This window comes from Nomascus leucogenys, chromosome 20 (genome assembly GCF_006542625.1).
Source record: "Nomascus leucogenys isolate Asia chromosome 20, Asia_NLE_v1, whole genome shotgun sequence".
NCBI lineage: Eukaryota > Metazoa > Chordata > Mammalia > Primates > Hylobatidae > Nomascus > Nomascus leucogenys.
Window position 1 is genome coordinate 37,702,994 of NC_044400.1, and position 20,096 is coordinate 37,723,089.

Here is a 20,096-nt window from a genome sequence, read left to right on the forward strand (position 1 = left end):
CAGTGAAAACTGAAAACTACCAATTATCAATGCACAGTTCAGATAGATAAACTGGTGTATTCACACAAAGGAAAACTATATGGCAACTACATGCAACAATGTGGTTAAGTGCAACGATGTGCTGGTAAACCAGCACTCCCTATAAAAAGCTCTAATTTTAATGTCTGTCAGTTTCCATGGTGTAAAGCTACGTTTTTTTTTGTTTTTGTTTTTGTTTTTGAGACGAGTCTCGCTCTGTCACCAGGCTGGAGTGCAGTGGCGCCATCTCGGCTCACTGCAACCTTCGCCTCCTAGGTTCAAGCGATTCTCCTGCCTCAGCCTCCCAAGTAGCTGAGACTACAGGTGCACACCACCATGCCCAGCTAATTTTTTGTATTTTTAGTAGAGACAAGGTTTCACCATGTTGGCCAGGATGGTCTCGATCACCTGACCTCATGATCCGCCTGCCTTGGCCTCCCAAAGTGCTGGAATTACCAGCATGAGCCACTGTACCCAGCCAACTACCAACACTTTCAAAACCAGCTTGCCGAAGTTCCCGAAAATTTAACAACCAATTCTCAGGAGCCAGTACAAACCAGTTCCAGCATGCTACTGGATAAATCTCACCATGTTGAAAGAACTTACATAAAAAGAATATTTCAGTGTATGATTTCATGTAATTAAAGTACAAAAACAGACAACGAATCTGTGCCTTTAGCCTCAGTTCCTTCATTTATAAGAACTGGGATGACAACAGAAGAAGGAAGACGGTAAGAACATCTCTATTTTTACATTAAAAAGTTGTTCCTTCATACTGTCACCAACTATTATAGACCACTTACAACATAAAGGCACTAAATACTGGATATTAACAGGAAACAGGACACACTCTTTACTCTCATGGAATTTACAGCCTAGAGAGAGAGTTAAGACAAAGATAATAGTGTCGTGGTTGCTATTCATCCCCTCAAATATTTGAGTACTATGTGCACTATGTATGTCCTCTGTCAGGTGCTAGAAATAGCTTATTTTCCTAAGGAGAAATAGCAAGAATGCAAGCAAACAGATTTGTTGAAGGTTAATGCAATACTCTTTGTAACATATGGTTGTGTTAATTATACTGGCAGTACAGATGGAGGTAGATAGTTAATAAAGACATTTAAGAGCTAAAAGACATTAACTGGACAAGGCAGGTAAGGGATAGATGTGAAGGATAATGTCCCAGTTTCCTCGATAGTACTAATGCCACTCAGTCATGAAGGGAAAGGAGGAATTGGTTTTGTGGAAAACAATGAGTTCTGTTTGAGGAGCCTATAGAAGAGCCATCCATATTATATATTATATCCAGAATATAGTAACACCAACATTTCCAAAACAACTAAACAAAAAAACCCATACAAGAATGTAAGCACCAAGAGGTCATGAATTTTTGTTGTTTAGTACTATATAACAATGTATAGTACATATCAGACACTCAAAAAACATGAAACAACAGAGGAATCGCGTGAGGTAGGAGAAAAATCTTAGGAATATGCCATCATGGAAGCCAAGAGAATAGACTATTTCAAAAAAAACTGGTTAAAGTTATATAACGTTGGTCAAGAACAAAAACTGTCCATCATATTTAAGCAACAAACAGGTTGGTTGTTTTTGAAAAGTTTGTTTTTGAACTTTTGAAAAGTTCCAATAAATGATGGAATATATGGATAGTCTCACACTGACTGCAATGGGTTAAACGAAGTAAAAAGTGAAGTGCTCATTCATGAAGTCTGGCTCTGGCTTCAAATATGAGGCAGTTGGGAGTAGCTGGAAAAACAAATGAGGGAGGATTTTTTTTCTTTTTAATGTTCTCAAGTTAGAGGAGACCTGAGCATGTTTAAATGGTTTTGGCAGATCAGGAAGAAACAGAGGGAACATCTAAGACCAAGTGGAGTATGACACACTGTGGATGAAAGGGGATACAGGAAGCCCTCCATATGCACGCGTTCTGCAACCAACTGCGGATGGAAAATATTCAGGAAAAAAAAAACTGTATCTATACTAAACATGTACAGACTTTTACCTTGTCATTATTCCCTGAACAATACAGTATAACAACTGTTTACATAGTGTTTACATAGTCTTAGGTATCATAAGTAATCTAGAGATGATTTAAAGTATACAGGCAGATATGCATGTAAACTTTACTAGGCCATTTTGTATCAGAGACTTAAGCTTTTGTGGATTTTGGTATCCTCTGGAGGGTCCTGGAACCAATCCACACAGACAAAAGGACCACTGTACAAAATGTCAGGGATTTTGATTAAATGCAAAATGTCTTGGTGGATTCTGAATTCTTTTCTTAAAGTCTCTCCCAATTTTTACTTTTTTTTTGAGACAGTCTCGCTCTGTTGCCCAGGCTGGAGTGCAGTGGCGCCATCTCGGCTCACTGCAGCCTCCGCCTCCTGGGTTCAAGCGATTCTCCTGCCTCAGCCTCCTGAGTAGCTGGGACTACAGGCACATGCGACCATGCCCGGCTAATTTTTTTGTATTTTTAGTAGAGATGGGGTTTCATCATGTTGGCCAGGATGGTCTCGATTTCCTAACCTTGTGATGCACCCGACTTGGCCTCCCAATATCACTTCTACCATACCCTCAAGTAGCCCAAAGTCTTCAACTGCAGCTAAACCCAAAATCTCTAAAAAACTTTCTCCTCTTCATAACCTAATCCAAATTATAATTTATCCTGGCTCTACTTCAGCTATTTAATGGAGTTTTCACTCCTCCCTGCATGATTTTGTCTCTTCAGTTCAGTCCTGATTGCCTCTCCCAAAAGTCATGCCTATTTGTCTTGATCATCAGGTCCCTCCTTCCTGGTATGTTCTTTCTTCTCATTTAATCTAAATCCTGCCCATCCTTCAAAATCCACTTCTTTCAAGAAACTTTCCTTGATTACAACAGCCCTACAGAGATCTTTCTTCTTTGAACACCTACAACTCTTAGAGTCTCTACTATACAATTTAGTAGCTTATTAAGTATGTAATTAAATTTTCTATTTGTTTCAACGTATGTTCACATCCATTTGTTTCCTCCAGTGAACTACTAGCAGCTATTAAATTCTTTTGTGTAACCTTCTGCATACCTAGCTCCAATCATTATTAAATGACACACTGGATTAAAATAGATAAAAGAAGCAGAACAATAATAAACACTGTAATTTCATCCCTGTGCCAGTTTTTCCTACAAAGAAATGTAATTCAAGTGTTTTTCTTTTTTTTTTTTTTTTTTTTTCCCACAATACAGAACCAATCTCAGTCTATAAAACAGCTTAGTCTTAAGGACATATAAGTGCATACGTCTTGACTTGCTTCTGTGTTTAAGATTTTTGTCATAGTACTGTATTGTACTGAAGTTCTTCAGAAGTTCCTTAAATAAACTTTTACCCAAAAAAATCCTCTCATTTGCCTCCAAAACTACTTTTATCAACTAATTATGTCAAAACTAAGTACCGTACATCATATCCTAATGTGAAAAGGCTAAATCTTCCAATCATTAAGTTACATTTTTGAAGGAGCCAGTTAATTAAAAAAATAGGCCTCCAGGCCATCCTAAGGTCACCATCCTTTTCCGGGACACCTTCCCATTACCAGATAGATAGTTTATGAAGTAAATGAAATAAGCAACTCTACTGCTTACTCCACTAAATTTTAAATGCAGGACTCAAGACATTTAATACTCATTCTGAACTCAATTCCACTACTGTACTATTTGAGCCAGTGGACTTTAGGACAAGTCTCCTCGGTGGCTTGTTAAAAATAGATCACCTGCCAGACCCCTGAGATTCTAATTTTTTAAATAATGCTAATTCACCTCCACTCATCCGCCCCAGGTGATCAGACAAAGCTGGTTTAGATAGCTACTGATCTTTAAATCATTATATAAGAATCACTTGGAGTTTGTTAAAACACAGACTCCTGGTCCCCATGAATGTGCATTCTAACAAGCTCCTAGGCAATAATGTTGCTATTGGCCCATCTAGACCAGGTTTGCCCTGCTAATACTGGTGTTTAGTTACTTTCTTGCTCTTGCAGGTTGTTAATGATGCTATTAGTGCAGGAGAAATTCTCAAGTCATGATATTTGAGCCAGTGGGTCCACGGAGATAAAACGTTTAATATTGTAGAATATTCATCAATATCCATTGATGAATTTCTACATAGTGTTTAACATGATACATTGTTATCTTTACTTTTTCTAAAGATCTGGAAAACACCACAAAACAAACATGGTATCCAAAATGCTAAATAAATTCAAATTTTAAATATTTACCTTTACTAATTAATCCTTGAGTAATCAACATACTTGTTGCAGCCAAAGGCACAGCTATAGGAAGAAAAGGACCTTGTTAACATCAACAAAAGTAAAAGATTTTGTCTAAAGTTCATTAGATAAATGAGTATCAGTAAAACCATCTAGGAATTATATTGCAAAACTAAGACTTTAAAAAAGACTGTTCCATTTTTAAAAGCTGTACTGTATACATAGTGGAAAAATTAAAGGAGCATTTTAAATTTAAGAAAACATCACAAAATATTAAACAATATAATTCATGAACCATCTAGGCTTAGGTTCCAAATAGCCAGCTGTTCATCAACAGCATCAACTAAGACAACACAGTAAAAGTGACTAAAAATTACTTCTGAAGTAAGAGAAGGGGAAAAAGTTAATGAGGGAGAGGTAAGAAACAAGTTACAAATAAGAACCACTAATGAGTAATGACTAAATTCTGTGCATCATGCTAAGCTCCTTATGTGCATTATCTCATTTATTATACTTTTTATCACACTTCTATAAGGTAGATAATGTTATTACCACCCTTTTAAAGATAAGGAAACTAAAGCTTAGAGATGTTAAGTAATTTGCTCAAGGCCAAACAACTAGTTGAATGGTTGGTTGCAGATTCTAATAAAATCTGTCTGATACCAGATCTCAAGCTTTTAAGCTCTGTATTATACTGTCTAAACCAAAATACAAAATATATTTGATCGTAATCATATGGTGGCTGGGGCAAAAATTAAAAAGCACATATTTTAAACACTAATATTCTTTCTTCTAAACTAGTGAACTCCTTAAACTATATGAAAATATTACATCTATATATATATGCCTAAAACCAAGAGTGAAAAATCCAAAACTCATAATCTCAAAGGGGGTTATAACTTAAAAACAGCTATGAATCACTGTTCTTTACACCAGCACTGTCTAACAGAATTTTTTGTGATAATGGAAGTTGGTCTTTGAGTGACCAACCCTGTGATCAATTTCGTCTTGGTACTTGACTGGTAAACAGTTCCCCCCCTTGATATGCGCAATTGGCTCACTGTGCCCAAACTGTTTGTACAAATACAGCTCATGCCAAACACCTGCTTTCATTCTAGGAGTCTGGAATTTTGGTACCTGTTAGGCAGAGGGTGAATAAGTGACCAGCCCCCAATAAAAACTGTGGGCACTGAGTCTCTAATAAGTTCCCCTGGTAGATAAAACTTCACACATTGTTACGACTAGCTGTTGGAGAAATTTACACTCCCTGGGCTCTCCCTGGGGAGAGAACTCTTGGCACCTGGTTTCTGCCAGACTTCACCCCATGCTCCCCCCTTTCCTTTTATGATTTTGCTTTATATCCTTTCACTGTAAGTTATTTTAAAGTGAAATCGCTACATGTGACTACTGGCTGCCACACTGAACAGTACTGTTCCAGACCTGAGGTTGGCAAACACGTTCTATGAAGAGCCAGATGGTAAATATTTTGGGTTTTGTGGGCCAATCTCTGTCCCAGTTACTCAATTGCCGTTTTAAAGCAAAAGCACCGAAAGACAATCCAAAAACACATGAACATAGCTGTGTTCCAACAAAACTTTATTTTTAGATGCAAAAATATGAATTTCATGTAATTTCACATGTAATGAAACATTCTTTTCCTTTGATTTCTTAACCATTTTATCTTATTTTATTTTTTTAGACGGGTCTCACTCTATCACCAGGGCTGGAATGCAGTGGTAACAATCTCATCTCACTGCAGTCTCAACCTGCCGGCTCAGATGATCCTCCTGCTTCAGTCTCCCAAGTGGCTGGGACTACAGGCATGTGCCACCATGCCCGGCTAATTTTTTGTCTTTTTTCTTTTTTTTTTTTTTGTAGAGATGAGGTTTCGCCATGTTGCCCAGGCTGGTCTCGATCTCCTGGGTTCAAGTAATCAGCCCACCTCGGCCTCCCAAAGTGCTGGGATTACAGGCGTGAGCCACTGCACCCAGCCTCTTAACCATTTAAAAATGTAAAAACAATTCTTAGCTCATGCATACAAAAACAGATTTGGTCCATAGGCTAGTTTGTTCAACTCTGGTCTAAACCATATATGGACAATTTAAGAACCAAAGGAATTAAGACATTTGAATTATTAGAGATTTCATGATTAAAATCCATCACTTTGGAATAGGGCATTAACTTTGCCATCAGACACAAATTGCACAAACGCTAAGGTCTGAATTCATGCCATCCTACTTACTAACAGATTTTACCTTTGCTGGAAATATGGTTTCTTTAATGTTGGCTGGTTAGAATGCCTTCATGTATTATCATTTAAGGTTTTGCAAAAGACAAATCCCTTTTAATTACAGCACCAGTACAATTTGCAATCATTTTTCTCCAGCTTGACTCAAGGATTGCAACATGAAGCACTGAAGAATCATGTAAGAATAAAAGGCAATGAGTTAGCTGGCCATTTCTACAATGGATAATGCTTTCCCCATTTAATGCAGAGTAATAGTCTGTTCGAGGAGATTCTAGTACTAGTTCTGCCATTCACCACAATGGCTTTGCATAGCTCCTTCTCATGCTATAAAGGAATAATGGATTAGACCTAAGGTCTCATTCCAACTCAGGTATTCTACTTTATGTCACAGAAAAAGACAATGGTAAGACTGAAAGAGGATTCAGAGATTATCTAGTCCTCATTCCAATCTGAGTACATTGACATCCAGAAAAGACAAGTCATTTGCTCAAAGCAACACAGCTGGTTAGTTTATGGTAATACTGAGATCAGAACCCAAGTCTCCTGACTCCCTGGTCAGTGGCCTTTTCCACTACAGTATGTAATATCTATTTTGTTAAATAATCTGTTTCTATAGGCAAATCAGTAATACTGCTGACCAAAACCTAGTGCACATTATTACCACAGTCCCAAACTATATTCAATATATACAAGAATCCCTACAAGTCTTTGAACTCTTCTCCCCTCACAGTAACAAAAAGCTACTCTATATTCCTAACTGTAGCCAATAAAAATTTTTATTTCATTAATCACAATAACACTAATGGCTATTTAATAAAGATAGCCAACACTTAATTAAATTGCATTAATCCCTATAATAATTTCATGAGCTAGGCAGTTATCCCCATTTTATAGATAAGGAAACTATAGCACAGACCTCAGGAACTTGCCCAAAATCTCACAGCTATTGTGTGCGGAGCTGGGAATTGAATCCAGCCAATCAGGCCTCAGAGTCCATACTCTTTTTTTTTTTTTTTTTTTTTGAGATGAAGTCTCGCTTTGTCACCCAGGCTGGAGTGCAATGTCACGATCTCGGCTCAATGCAACCTCTGCCTCCCGAGTTCAAGCCATTCTCCTGCCTCAGCCTCCCAAGTAGCTGGGACTACAGGCATGTGCTACCACACCTGGCTAATTTTTCTATTTTTAGTAGAGACAGGGTTTCACCATGTTAGCCAGGCTGGTCTTGAACTCCTGAACTCAAGTGATCCGCCCACCTCAGCCTCTCAAAATGCTGGGATTACACGTGTGAGCCACCATGCCTGGCCCATACTCTTATCACTCTTATACTGTATCATTTGAAAACTAGTAGTACTCATGTATGAAATATTATTCATAGACTCCAGCTGATACAAATATGAACTGATACATCTTTTTAGTAATTCTGGAGGTTGAGAACTATTTTAACATGAATATGCAATAAACTGACCCTATAGGTACAGGGTCTTCACTACTTGTGTGTTTGGGCACAGACATAGTGATTTTAGGTCAGTGCATAGGGTCACGATTTTAAGCACCTATAAATAAGATGCCTTCATAGTTATATTTCAGATTAATGGAATGTAGGTCAGTATAGAAACAAAATTATCTTAAGGAAAGAGAATGGTCCCTAGATCAACAAGTCTAATTTTAAAACAGGATAAGTATATTTAACAGACCTAAAAAATGTATAAAAAATTACCTTAGTAAGTGCTTCTTTATAAATTCGTAAATGCTTTTATCACCTTTTTCTTATCAAGTCACAAGGTGATACTCTCCAAAGTAACACAGATGCCATTATTTGTTTACATAAATGTGACATACAGCACAGACTAATTCAAAAGTACAAATGTTAAAGTACAAAATTTCCTATGTATGATTATCATCCTTCTGATAATTATATGTTGAACTTCCTATCACCTGGTTACAACCAAGCTTCTACATTTCAATATTTGATGCTATAATATGTAACACCTTGGTTATCTGTTTTAAGAGTCAAATGCTACCTATTAATACAGTGATTTTTTGGCTGCTGTAATTTCTCAGTAATGTAGATATGGTATAAAATTAACAAGCTGTCTTTCAGCCTGTCCTTATTACATGATTTTTGTTTTTTTTTTTTTTTTTTTTTGAGATGGAGTCTCGCTCTGTCACCCAGGCTGGAGTGCAGTGGCACGATCTTGGCTCGCTGCAACCTCTGCCTCCCGGGTTCAAGCAATTCTCTTGTCTAAGCCTCCCGAGTAGCTGGAATTACAGGCGCCTGCCACCATGCCCAGCTAATTTTTGTATTTTTAGTAGAGACGGGGTTTCACCATATAGGTCAGGCTGGTCTCGAACTCCTGACCTCAGGTGATCTGCCTGCCTCAGCCTCCCAAAGTGCTGGGATTACAGGTGTTAGCCACCAAGCCCAGCCGCTTTTTGTCTTTTCAACCTGTGATTTATCTGTTTTAATGCACAGAAATCACTTAGCTTTGTACTGTTCATATACCACATGTTCCACTATTAAGAGTCTGGTATACATGAGCATCCTGACATTGTTCACTACCCTTTAATGTACTTTTTGGCATAACCCTGTCACAGCTATTTAGAATGTTAAACACATGCAATAGCATACATTTATCAGCCAGAAATAAATCTGGACACCTTAGCATCTATTTAACCATTAGCCCAACACTACAATAATCCCAAACCCCCTCTTTCAGACTTGCCTTTTTCTTAATCCTGTGTCATCAAGACTTGAAAATAGATGATTTTATCCTATCTACTCTATATAATCTTCAAAGATTTAAAAAAAAAAAAAAAGAACTGTTGCTAGAGTATACAGCCAAGTTCTCTAAGGAATTCTTCCCATTCTGGCCAGGCACAGTGGCTCATGCCTGTAATCCCAGAACTTTGGGAGGCCAAGGTGGGCAGATCACAAGGTAAGGAGCTCGAGACCAGCCTGGCCAACATGGTGAAACCCCTTCTGTACTAAAAATACAAAAATTAGCTGGGCATGGTGGCAGGTGCCTATAATCCCAGCTACTCGGGGATTATAGGCAGGAGAATTGCTTGAACCCAGGAGGCAGGGGTTGCAGTGAGCCAAGACTGTGCCATTGCATTCCTGCCTGGACAACAAAAGTGAAACCCAGTCACAAAAAAAAAAGAAAAACAAAACAAAAAAAAAACAGTGGCTCACGTCTGTAATCCCAGCACTTTAGGAGGCCGAGGCAGGTAGATCACGAGGTCAGGAGATGGAGACCATCCTGGTTAACACGGTGAAACCCCATCTCTAGTAAAAATACAAAAAAAATTAGCCGAGCATGGTGGCAGGCGCCTGTAATCCCAGCTACTTGGGAGGCTGAGGCAGGAGAATGGTATGAACCCGGGAGGCAGAGCTTGCAGTGAGCCAAGACTGCACCACCGTACTCCAGCCTGGGCGATAGAGCAACACTCCATTTCAAAAAAAAAAAAAGAAAAATTATTCCCATTGTATGAGCCATGAAAATTTTATAGGAGTCCTTACTTTATGATGACTATGCATCTAAAATAATTATTCCCAACTCGTTCCAGTTATTCTGCTTCCAGTTGAGAATAACTGTCTTAGATGCATAGTCATCATAAATTTAAGATGGACATCATCACCTAATTCTTATTCAGGTTCTTTCTAGCTTGAAACACCTGCAAGTCTCTGAATATTGGTGGATAAAATGACAAAGATTCTATCAGAGCTCCTGTATCTTCCTAACTGCTCTTGGTCTTTGCTGATTCTTTCACTATCACTTGTTCCCTTATCCATGGGTACTACCAAACTTTATCCTTTACTCTATCAATCCTAAGTATTAATCACAGGGCAGAAACTATTATCAGTTTTACGCTTTTATCTCTATACTTAATTTATAGGCGAATTCACCAACACAACTCCACAATAAACTAATTTTTCATGTATACTTTTGTTTCTATCTCTAGTTGCTTAGAAATCTTCCACAATCGAATGTTGCACCATGAACTCAAAATGTCTGAACTAAACTCATCTTCAAACAAGAACTCCCTCTAACTGAACCTTTCATTCAGAGGTATCATTGAGTCTCCTAAGCTGGTTATCTTAAAGCTATTACCTCCCTCTTACCATTCCTTCATTCCCCCTTAGTCGAACTTTTTAAAAAATCCTTTTATTTGTCCTTTAAAAAGTCTTTCGTTGCCAGCTCATCTTTTCCAGTCCAAATGACACAATAATCAACTATACCTCATTGATGACTACATATATATGCCTAAGTTACTGCCAGAAGCTCAAAACAGATTTTACCAAGTACAACTTCTCACCCTTCTGCCCATCTTGCACACTGTTAACTAACCTTCCTTAAAAAAACCTTACATATCCCCCCCTCTGCTCAAGAACCTAAACGATATAATGGATCAAACCTTTAACTCATTACTATGTTTTATGTTCTATCCTCAATGAAAGACCTCTGTTCCAATCAATTCAGGCTCATGGCTCTAGCAGAGATGAAGTTATTGCAAACTCTGCCTTTGTTCACTACTCCTTTCATCCAAATGCTACTCCACCTTTCCTCTTCACTTATCTACTTATTAACTATTAATTTTGTTGTTGTTTTGGGGGAGGTTAGGCACAGGGTCTCACTATATTGCCAAGGCTGGTCTCAAACTCCTGGTCTCAGGCGATCCTCCTGCCTCAGCCACCCAACGTGCTGGGGCCAGGTTCAGTGGCTCATGCTTGAAATTCCACCATTTGGGGAGGCCAAGGCAGGCAGATCGCTTGAACTCAGGGGTTCAAGATTAGCCTGGGCAACATGGCAAAACCTAGTATCTACAAAAATAAAAAACAAAACAAAACCAAGGTGCTGGGATTACAGGTGTGAGCCACCATACCTGGCCTATAGTATTACTATAAAGTTGTTAAAGTATTGTTTGCTTAACAAATTAAGGTCTCTTTCCAACTCAGGTATTCTACCTTATGTTACAGAAAAACACAACTGTAAAATTGAAAGAGGCTTCAGTTTTTACCAAATTGAAATTTGGTAAAATTTTGAGAGAATTTTGAGTTTTCAAATTTCAAAACTTATTCAAATTTTTCAATTTCAGTAAGTCAATTCTAATTAATTTATCTCTTTAAAAAGTCTTCTGCAGTTACACACTTAATCTCTAAGTGTTTCATGTATTAGCTTTGTCTCACCACATATAAAACTACTTCAGGGCCGGGCGCGGTGGCTCACACCTGTAATCCCAGCACTTTCGGAGGCCAAGGCAGGTGAATCAACTGAGGTCAGGAGTTAGAGATCAGCCTGGCCAACATGGCGAAACCCCATCTCTACTGAAAATACAAAAATTAGCCAGGCATGGTGGCGCACGCCTGTAGTCCCAGGTACTCGGGACGCTGTGGCGGGAGAATCACTTGAACCCAGGAGAAGGATGTTGACGTGAGCAGAGATCACACCACTGCACTCCAGCATGGAGAAGAGAGTGAAACTCCGTTGCGAAAACAAAAACAAACAAAAAAGAAAACTAATTCAGGACAAAGACTGTCTTTCATAAAACTTATCTTCCCAACAGGTACCTTGCACATTTTAAGCATACGTATCAGGCTGACTGATGAAAACATACATCCTCCTTAATGGCTTAAGTTGCCCTTTTTTCTTTTCTTTGAGACAGGGTCTGGCTCTGTCACCCAGTCTGGAATGCAGTGATGTGATCATAGCTCACTGCAGCAGCCTCTATCTACCCAGCTCAAGGGATCCTCCTGCCTCAGCCTCAGCCTCCCAAATGGTTGTGACTACAGCTACGTATCACCACACCCAGCTAATTTCTTTCATTTTTGGTAGAGACAAGGCCCCTCTATGTTGCCCACGCTAGTCTTGAACTTCTGGGCTCAAGCAATCCTCCTGCCTCAGCCTCCCAAAGTGCTGCAATTATAGCCATGAGGCACCATGCCAAGTTGCCTTTTTTAAAAAAAAATTTGCCAGGCACGGTGGCTCATGCCTATAATCCCAGCACTTTGGGAGGCCAAGGCAGATCACCTAAGGTCAGGAGTTCAAGACCAGCCCGGCCAACATGGTGAAATCCCACCTCTACTAGAAATACAAAAATTTGCTGGGCGTGGTTGCACATGCCTGTAATCCCAGCTACTCGGGAGGCTGAGGCAGGAGAATCGCTTGAACCCAGGAGGCAGAAGTTGCAGTGAGCCGAGACCACGCCATTGCACTCCAGCCTGGGTGACAAGAGCGAACGAAGCTCCATCTCAAAAAAACAAAAACAAAAACAAAAAAAATTCATCCTCCTTTTTACCTGAAAGGACTACAGTTTCCAAGTAAAGCAATACCAATTCTTTGTTCAATAGTGAGAGTATATTTTGTATACTGCTTCCAACAATCTCTGTATTTAAAAAATAAAATCTTGATATATATATACACAAATATATATATATTTCTCTAGTCAGAAATCAAGAGCTGGTAGTATAACAACATTTCACAATGATAAAATGGGAACTAACCTGTTATTATATAATGGCTAAAAGCATTAAGAGTAAAATCTGTTTCAGACAGACCTGGTTTCAACTCCAAACATCGTAATTTACCACCTGTGTAACACTAAGTGTTGCCATTTAACATCTCTAAACCTCAATTCCTTCACCTGTAAAGTGAGGGTAATAATAGTTATCAACCTTACTGGGTTGTTTTTATATAATCTATGTACATACAGTAAATGCTAACTATTACTATTATCAACAAAATTACCTCATGGTTTTGTTAAAAAAAAATCTGGAAATAATTACTTGAAAACGTGTGCAATTCCTTTATTTCCTTAATCTCTTTTAACAACAACCACACTATGCAAAAAGTTTGCCAATTTGTTCTATATGGAGTTATTATAATTTCAGGTTCAAATTCAGGTCAAAATTTCAGGTACAAATTTTGGATCAAATTATATTAATTAGAAAATTGAACTCACATCTGAACCAGAAGCTTTCATCATTGCATTCTGCGAAGACTCTCCTTTCTTCCTCTGTTGGAATGTAATCAGGCCCTATGTCTTTTTACCAGGGAAAATCAGAAAACATTAAATTATCCATAATAAAACTAAGTCTGAAAAATTATCTTAGCCTAAATATTAACAAGAGGCACCGCACCCATTTTTTAAACTCAAATAATAAAACTGGCTTATGCACTTTTTTTTTTTTTGAGATAGTGTTTCACTCTTGTTGCCCAGGCTGGAGTGCAATGGCGCGATCTCGGCTCACTGCAACCTCCACCTCCCGGGTTCAAGCGATTCTCCTGCCTCAGCCTTCCGAGTAGCTGGGATTACAGGCACCCATCACCACGCCAGGCTAATTTTTTGTATTTTAGTAGACATGGGGTTTCACCATGTTAGCCAGGCTAGTCTCAAACTCCTGACCTCAGGTGATCCACCCACCTCAGCCTCCCAAAGTGCTGGGATTACAGGCATGAGCCACCGGGCCAGGCCACTTATACACTTTTAACAAACTTTGACTTCAAATAGAATTAATGCTACTATCTGCTAGTCAGGACTGGCTACCTAATGTGCTGGGCCCAGTACAAAATAAAAACGTGGGACTCCTTGTCCAAATGATTACGAATTTCAAGATAACAAGACTAGAACATGAAACCAAGTATGGGGCGCTGTCTGCACATGCCCATGAAGCCAGCCCACCTGCCACTGTTACTCAAGGCAGTGAAATTTCCTTTACATAGGAAGTGCTTCTAATTATAAATACTTAATAGATAGTTACGGGGAATTGGTCTTGGAACCTCTGCATTCGGCTCTCGAAAATCAGCCCTCCCATTCATCTTTCCTGTATCAAAAACATTACATATTAAGTATTAGAAACTATCACTAGATAGGTCAAAGTAAATCAAGACGTATGATATAGTAAAACTACTAGTCTATACATCAATCAATCAACAAATATTTACTAAATACTACTCTATCTTAAGTACTTCACATATAAATGGCTAGACGAAAAAGTAACAGACCTACTGATTAATTTGGAACTCACTATTCAGGTTAAGTCCCTTAATTGAAAAAGCATAAGCGTTTTATAAGTTTATAACTTTTTTTTACTATCAAGATATCGATAAAACAACAGACGTATTTTTTCCTCCTGAAAGTGGGTTCTTTCACATCCTATGTTTTGGTCGTTTCTCGAATCTATGCCCAATGATTAGGATAATTCCCCAAAATAGAAGAGAAAAAAAATCTCAAGTCATTTCTGAGCTTCCATATTAAAAAATGAAATAATCATCAGAAACATTCAACCTCTCCCACAAAGGAGCACTCCAAAATTACGGAATAACAAAGACGTCATATCCTTCTCCCCGTGATGTAAAACTAACAGCAAATTCTGTATCTCCAAATTTCCTTCCTCCCCAAGAATATAAGAAAAAAATGCATAAAATTCCAAGAATATACATTTTTTATTTGGTTCTTTTTTAAAAAACTCATATATTGGGACTTAGACCAACAGATCAAGTAACTATTTTACAGAATGTTTACGTGGGATCATGATTATTCTCATTTTAAAAACAATTTGCATGGAAACAGGAAATTGCATGCACAATGAGGATAGCAACTGAGCCCTTCCATAATTAATTCAGTCAATAAGCCATGAGGGCCTACTACATGCCAACCCTTAATTAGAGAAAAGAAATAAAAAGGGTCAGCTGAATTCATGGATGGATGGCGCCTGCTGAATAAACTACTTTTACCCTACAACCGTATAAGAAAAAATGAAACCCTCTTATTTCCCATAACAGCATCCTTCCTAGAAACACCAGGAAGACTGTCAGGGCTGACATGGCGCTTGAGACAATACCATTTTAAGTTCTTCACACAAAAGAAAGCTGGATTAAAGCCTAAACGGCCTACAACCGCTGATTCCCGCACTCCATCCTGCACCCAGTGTCCGTCTCCCACCTGCTGTTACAGACTGAGCAACAACCCCACACGCATCCGTGACCACGAACTTCTCCAGCTCACACCCCCAGAAGCACTCCGTCGCCTCCCGCAGTTACCGGCACTCAGGAGGCCGAGACCCAAGCGCGATCTGTCCACCCTCACAGGCAGGAAAATGGCGGAAGGTGCGAAAGTAGTGGACGGCCGCGAAGGTGGTGAGGGGATACGCGGAGGGCAACAACGGGGCTGTCTGCGTCACCTCACCCACCTCCTGACGACAGCAGCAGGCGACGGCAAGGAAAACGAAGCGATCAGGGGTAGAAGGCCCGGAGGGTGGACTCGAGAGAGGGCAGGGAGGGAGAAAAGTGCAAGGTACCGCGGGGAGGGGGAGGGGGAGAACAGCCGCAAGAAGTCACCCAGACAGGGGCTCAAAATAACCGCGACCCGGAGGCACAGTATACTTACGGCAGGAAATGACGTCAGACCTCACTGCGGGGTATGAGAGCGAGCAGCCTAGGAATAGACGCATGCGTATACTCGTCCTTCTGCCCTTTCAGGCCGCGGCGGCCACGAGCCGCACTGCGACTGCGCAGGCGACAGCGGCGGACCAAGAACCCTGCCCCGCCCCTTCCCTGGATGGCGAGGAAGGGGGTTGGGGGGTAGGCTTGACTTTGGACTGTTGTGACGCACCTCTCTGGTCTTCTCGTGGCGGCTGGCGGGAATGTTCTGGAACTCTCTGTTGTCCCTCTTTTGAGAGCGACTTTATAAATTATCTCTTTTATGAGATAATTTCATTCTTTGAGCCTGTAGGCTACGTAGTAGAAAGTAATTTTTAAGCATGCATACCTGGTTATTTGTCACACCCTCTTGATCCAACGAGTTTCCAACGAGTTCTACAACCTCTGGCAGGGTACCATGATCTCTCTGAGCCTACGGTTTTTCTCACCTGAAAAGTGGAATTACATATAGGGTTGTTAGAATTAAAACAACACATCAGTGTCTATTAATGAGGGAGCTCATGACTTCTCAGCAGACATGGTGCTGCCACACCCAGCCAATCACCAGTTACTCATTTTCATACATTCCTTCCTCAAGTATTTATTAGTGCCAGGTACTGGAAGTTGTTAGTGACTGAACAGTGGGCAAATCCCAGTCCTACTCGTTTATCAAACCCTCAAAGCCTCTCATGTTTCTCATCTCTTTCTGAGCCCCTTTGCCATTTTATCATTTAACATTTACTCTCCTGAAGACATACTTAAGGGAGACAGTCACGTAAAACGAATCCAACGCTGTGTTTCCTTCCTTGGAGTCTTTTGATAGCTCCAGTCATGCACCGAATATAAGGCCCATCATGGCCTGGCACCTGTGCCTTTTGAGCGTCACTTTCTTCTGTTTCAGTGTTCGCTAACAAGAAACAGCCTGGAGGTCTTTGCCCTCAGTGTTCTCTGTGCACTGTTCCCCCAGCATAACTCTACTCCCTGCTTTGTCAATTCTAAAGATATTTCAAAATTCTGCTTTTACATCACCACCTTGGTGATGCCTTCCCTAAAACATACCCCAGAGAAGTAATCACTCTTCCTTCTTAGTCCTTAGCTTGTCCATACTGCTGTCACTGCAATGTACTTTTGCACTGTATAGTGATCTTTTTTACTTATGTCTGTCTCTGTTACAGAGCTCCTTTAGGACAGAGACATTGGCTTGTAAGTCTTTATAGAACCAAATAAATCCCTGAGATAATCAGTATTAGTAACTAATACTCATTTTGTTCCTGGGACATGCTAAGTTACTTCTGGGCCCAGGGCTTGTGCAATTGCTGTTCCCTCTTCTAGATCACTGTTCTTCCAAATGTTCAACTTGGCTTCTTGTCTCAGACTTCAGTTGATGTCACCACATCAGAGAGGCATTCCTTGACCACCCAATTAACATGGCACCCCAGTCACTCTCCATGTTACCTTGCTTATTGTTTTCATAGTATTTGTTATGGTCTAAAACAATGATTTGTTTGTGTATTGTCTCTCTCTCTTCACTAGAAAGGTCTATGACAGTAGGAGCCATATTTGCCTAGCATCAGTGATTGGTACATGATTATATGAAGCCAACAAATATTTCTTAAGTGAATTTATTGAATGCATTTTCGTAAGAGAAAAAAACAAAAATAAGAAAATTAAAAGACATTCTAGAAGAAACAAAAATAAAATAATTAGAAGACATTCTAGGATTCTAGGTAGTGAGCTTTATGTTAAAGCAAAGTCCTTTTTTTTTTTTTTTTTTTCGGACAGGGCCTTGCTCTGTTGTCTAGTCCATAGCACAGTGGGGCCATCTTGGCTCACTGCAACCTTCACCTCCCAGATTCAAGCAATTCTTGTGCCTCCTGAGTAGCTGGGACCACAGGTGTGCACCACCATGCCCAGCTAATTTTTTTATTTGTAGAAGAGACAGAGTTTCACTACTTTACCAGCCTGGTCTCCAATTCCTGGCCTCAAGTGATCAGCCCACTTTGGCCTCCCGAAGTGCTGGGGTTATAGGCATGAGCCACTGCACCCAACTTTAAAGCAAAGTCTTTTTCTTTGCTTCCTGACTAGATTGTAAGATTCCAGAGTACAGTTTTATCATATCCTTTATACTTACTGAGCCCGGCCTAACACATAGTGTGTCCTAAATTGGTGGGTTCTTGGTCTCACTGACTTCAAGAATGAAGCTGTGGACCCTCGCAGTGAGCGTTACAGTTCTTAAAGATGGTGTGTCCGGACTTTGTTCCTTCTGATGTTTGGACGTGTTCGGAGTTTCTTCCTTCTGGTGGGTTTGTGGTCTTGCTGGCTTCATCAGTGAAGCTGCAGACCTTCACAGTGAGTGTTACAGCTCTTAAGGCGGTGCTTCTGGAGTTGTTCATTCCTCCTGTCCAGAGTTGTTTATCCCTCCAGGTGGGTTTGTGGTCTCACTGGCCTCAGGAGTGAACTTGCAGACCTTCACAGTGAGTGTTAGAGCTCATAAAGGCAGTGCGGACCCAAAGAGTGAGCAGCAGCAAGATGTATTGCAAAGAGTGAAAGAACAAAGCTTCCACAGTGTGGAGGGGGACCCGAGCAGGTTGCCACTGCTGGCTCGAGCAGCCTGCTTTTATTCCCTTATCTGGCCCCACACACATCCTGCTGATTGGTCCATTGTACAGAGAGCTGATTGGTCAATTTTGAGAGGGTGCTGATTGATGCATTTACAATCCATGAGCTAGACACAGAGTGCTGATTGGTGCATTTACAAACCTTTAGCTAGACACAAAAGTTTTCCAAGTCCCCACTAGATTAGGTAGACACAGAGCACTGACTGGTGCATTTACAAACCTTGAGCTAGACACAGGGTGCTGATTGGTGCATTTACAAACCTTTAGCTAGACATAAAAGTTCTCCAAGTCCCCACTAGATTAGCTAGACACAGAGCACTGATTGGTGCATTTACAAACCTTTAGCTAGACACAGAGTGCTGATTGGTGCATTTACAATCCTCTAGCAAGACATAAAAGTTTTCCAAGTCCCCACCAGATTAGCTAGATACAGAGTGCTGATTGGTGCATCTACAAACCCCGAGCTAGACACAGAGTGCTGATTGGTGCATATACAATCCTCCGGCTAGACATAAAAGTTCTCCAAGTCACCACCCAACTCAGGAGCCCAGCTGGCTTCGCCTAGTGGATCCCATGCTGGGGCCACAGGCGGAGCTGCCCGCCAGCCCCATGCCACATGCCTGCAATAGCATATGGTAGATTGATAAGTCTATTTTCTGTTGCCCCCTAATTTCTCAGCAATTAACAAATTGGGTTTCTGTTGATAAAAGGCTATGAGCTCTTTCTGTGGGAACATATAGGATTCTAAAACATTCAAGTAAACTGTCATTTTGCATTTGTGCTGGCACTTAGAGGTTATTGAGTCCTTTGGTAATTTGGGTAATGCAACAATCAAAGATTTCGAACATAAATTGGGCAAGATCCAAAGACTTACAGGAAGTCGATATACATTTGCTAGAGATGGGCTGTAGGATTTATTAGCCAACTCAGACTAATGTGTTCTAATCTGGAATGGTGAGATCACCAGAAATCAGTCTACCTGGATTAAATTAAATCAATAGTCTTCATGATACCTCCATTGACTTAAGATCTAATGAAATGTACCATAAGAAATTTCCACTTATTAGACATCCTTTAAAAAATTAATTATAAAGGGATAATTTATGCTCATTAATGTACATAAATGAAATCAATGTAGTGAATTTCTACTTGATTTCAGTGTCAATAAAAAATTTCTTTTCAAAGGAACTCTCGAACTTCCATAATTGATAATTATTCAGCGATTATTCAAGCAATCATTATTCAATAAATTATTATCCAGCGTATTTCTATTTATGTTCCATTAGAGCAGAGGTTGTGTTTTATTAGTTCACCAGACTATCTAGTTTAACACATATTTATTATTCAAAATGTGTCATAGAAGCCAAAGGAAAAGAATCTTCTAAGAAGGAAGAAATGGTCAATTATATCAAATGCTAGTAAGGGTGGAGAACTATCCATTACATGCAGCAATAAGAAGGTTATTTATAACTTTTGCAAGTGTAGTTTTATTAAAATCTAGAGTACAATGGGTTGAGAAAAGAGTGATTGGAGA

At 39.8% G+C, this 20,096-nt stretch overlaps 1 protein-coding gene across 11 annotated transcripts in view; it reads right to left on the minus strand.

Moving 5' to 3' along the window:
- OCIAD1 (OCIA domain containing 1) overlaps nucleotides 1-15,963 on the minus strand; it is a 30,904-nt gene extending 14,941 nt beyond the window's left edge. For 3 of the 11 annotated variants that reach the window (XM_030800887.1, XM_012499769.2, XM_030800888.1), the window contains exons 1-4: nucleotides 15,913-15,963; nucleotides 14,285-14,347; nucleotides 13,486-13,566; nucleotides 4,287-4,340 (exon numbers count right to left, since the gene is read on the minus strand). In XM_030800887.1, coding sequence (XP_030656747.1) covers nucleotides 4,287-4,340; nucleotides 13,486-13,566; nucleotides 14,285-14,342 — 193 coding nt within the window. In that variant the 5' untranslated portion in view covers nucleotides 14,343-14,347; nucleotides 15,913-15,963. Of the gene's footprint in view, nucleotides 1-4,286; nucleotides 4,341-13,485; nucleotides 13,567-14,284; nucleotides 14,348-15,468 lie in introns of all 11 variants that reach the window. The other 8 variants (XM_003258435.3, XM_003258436.3, XM_003258430.4 and 5 more) reach the window with 3 other exon arrangements.
- Nucleotides 15,964-20,096: the final 4,133 nt, after the last annotated feature.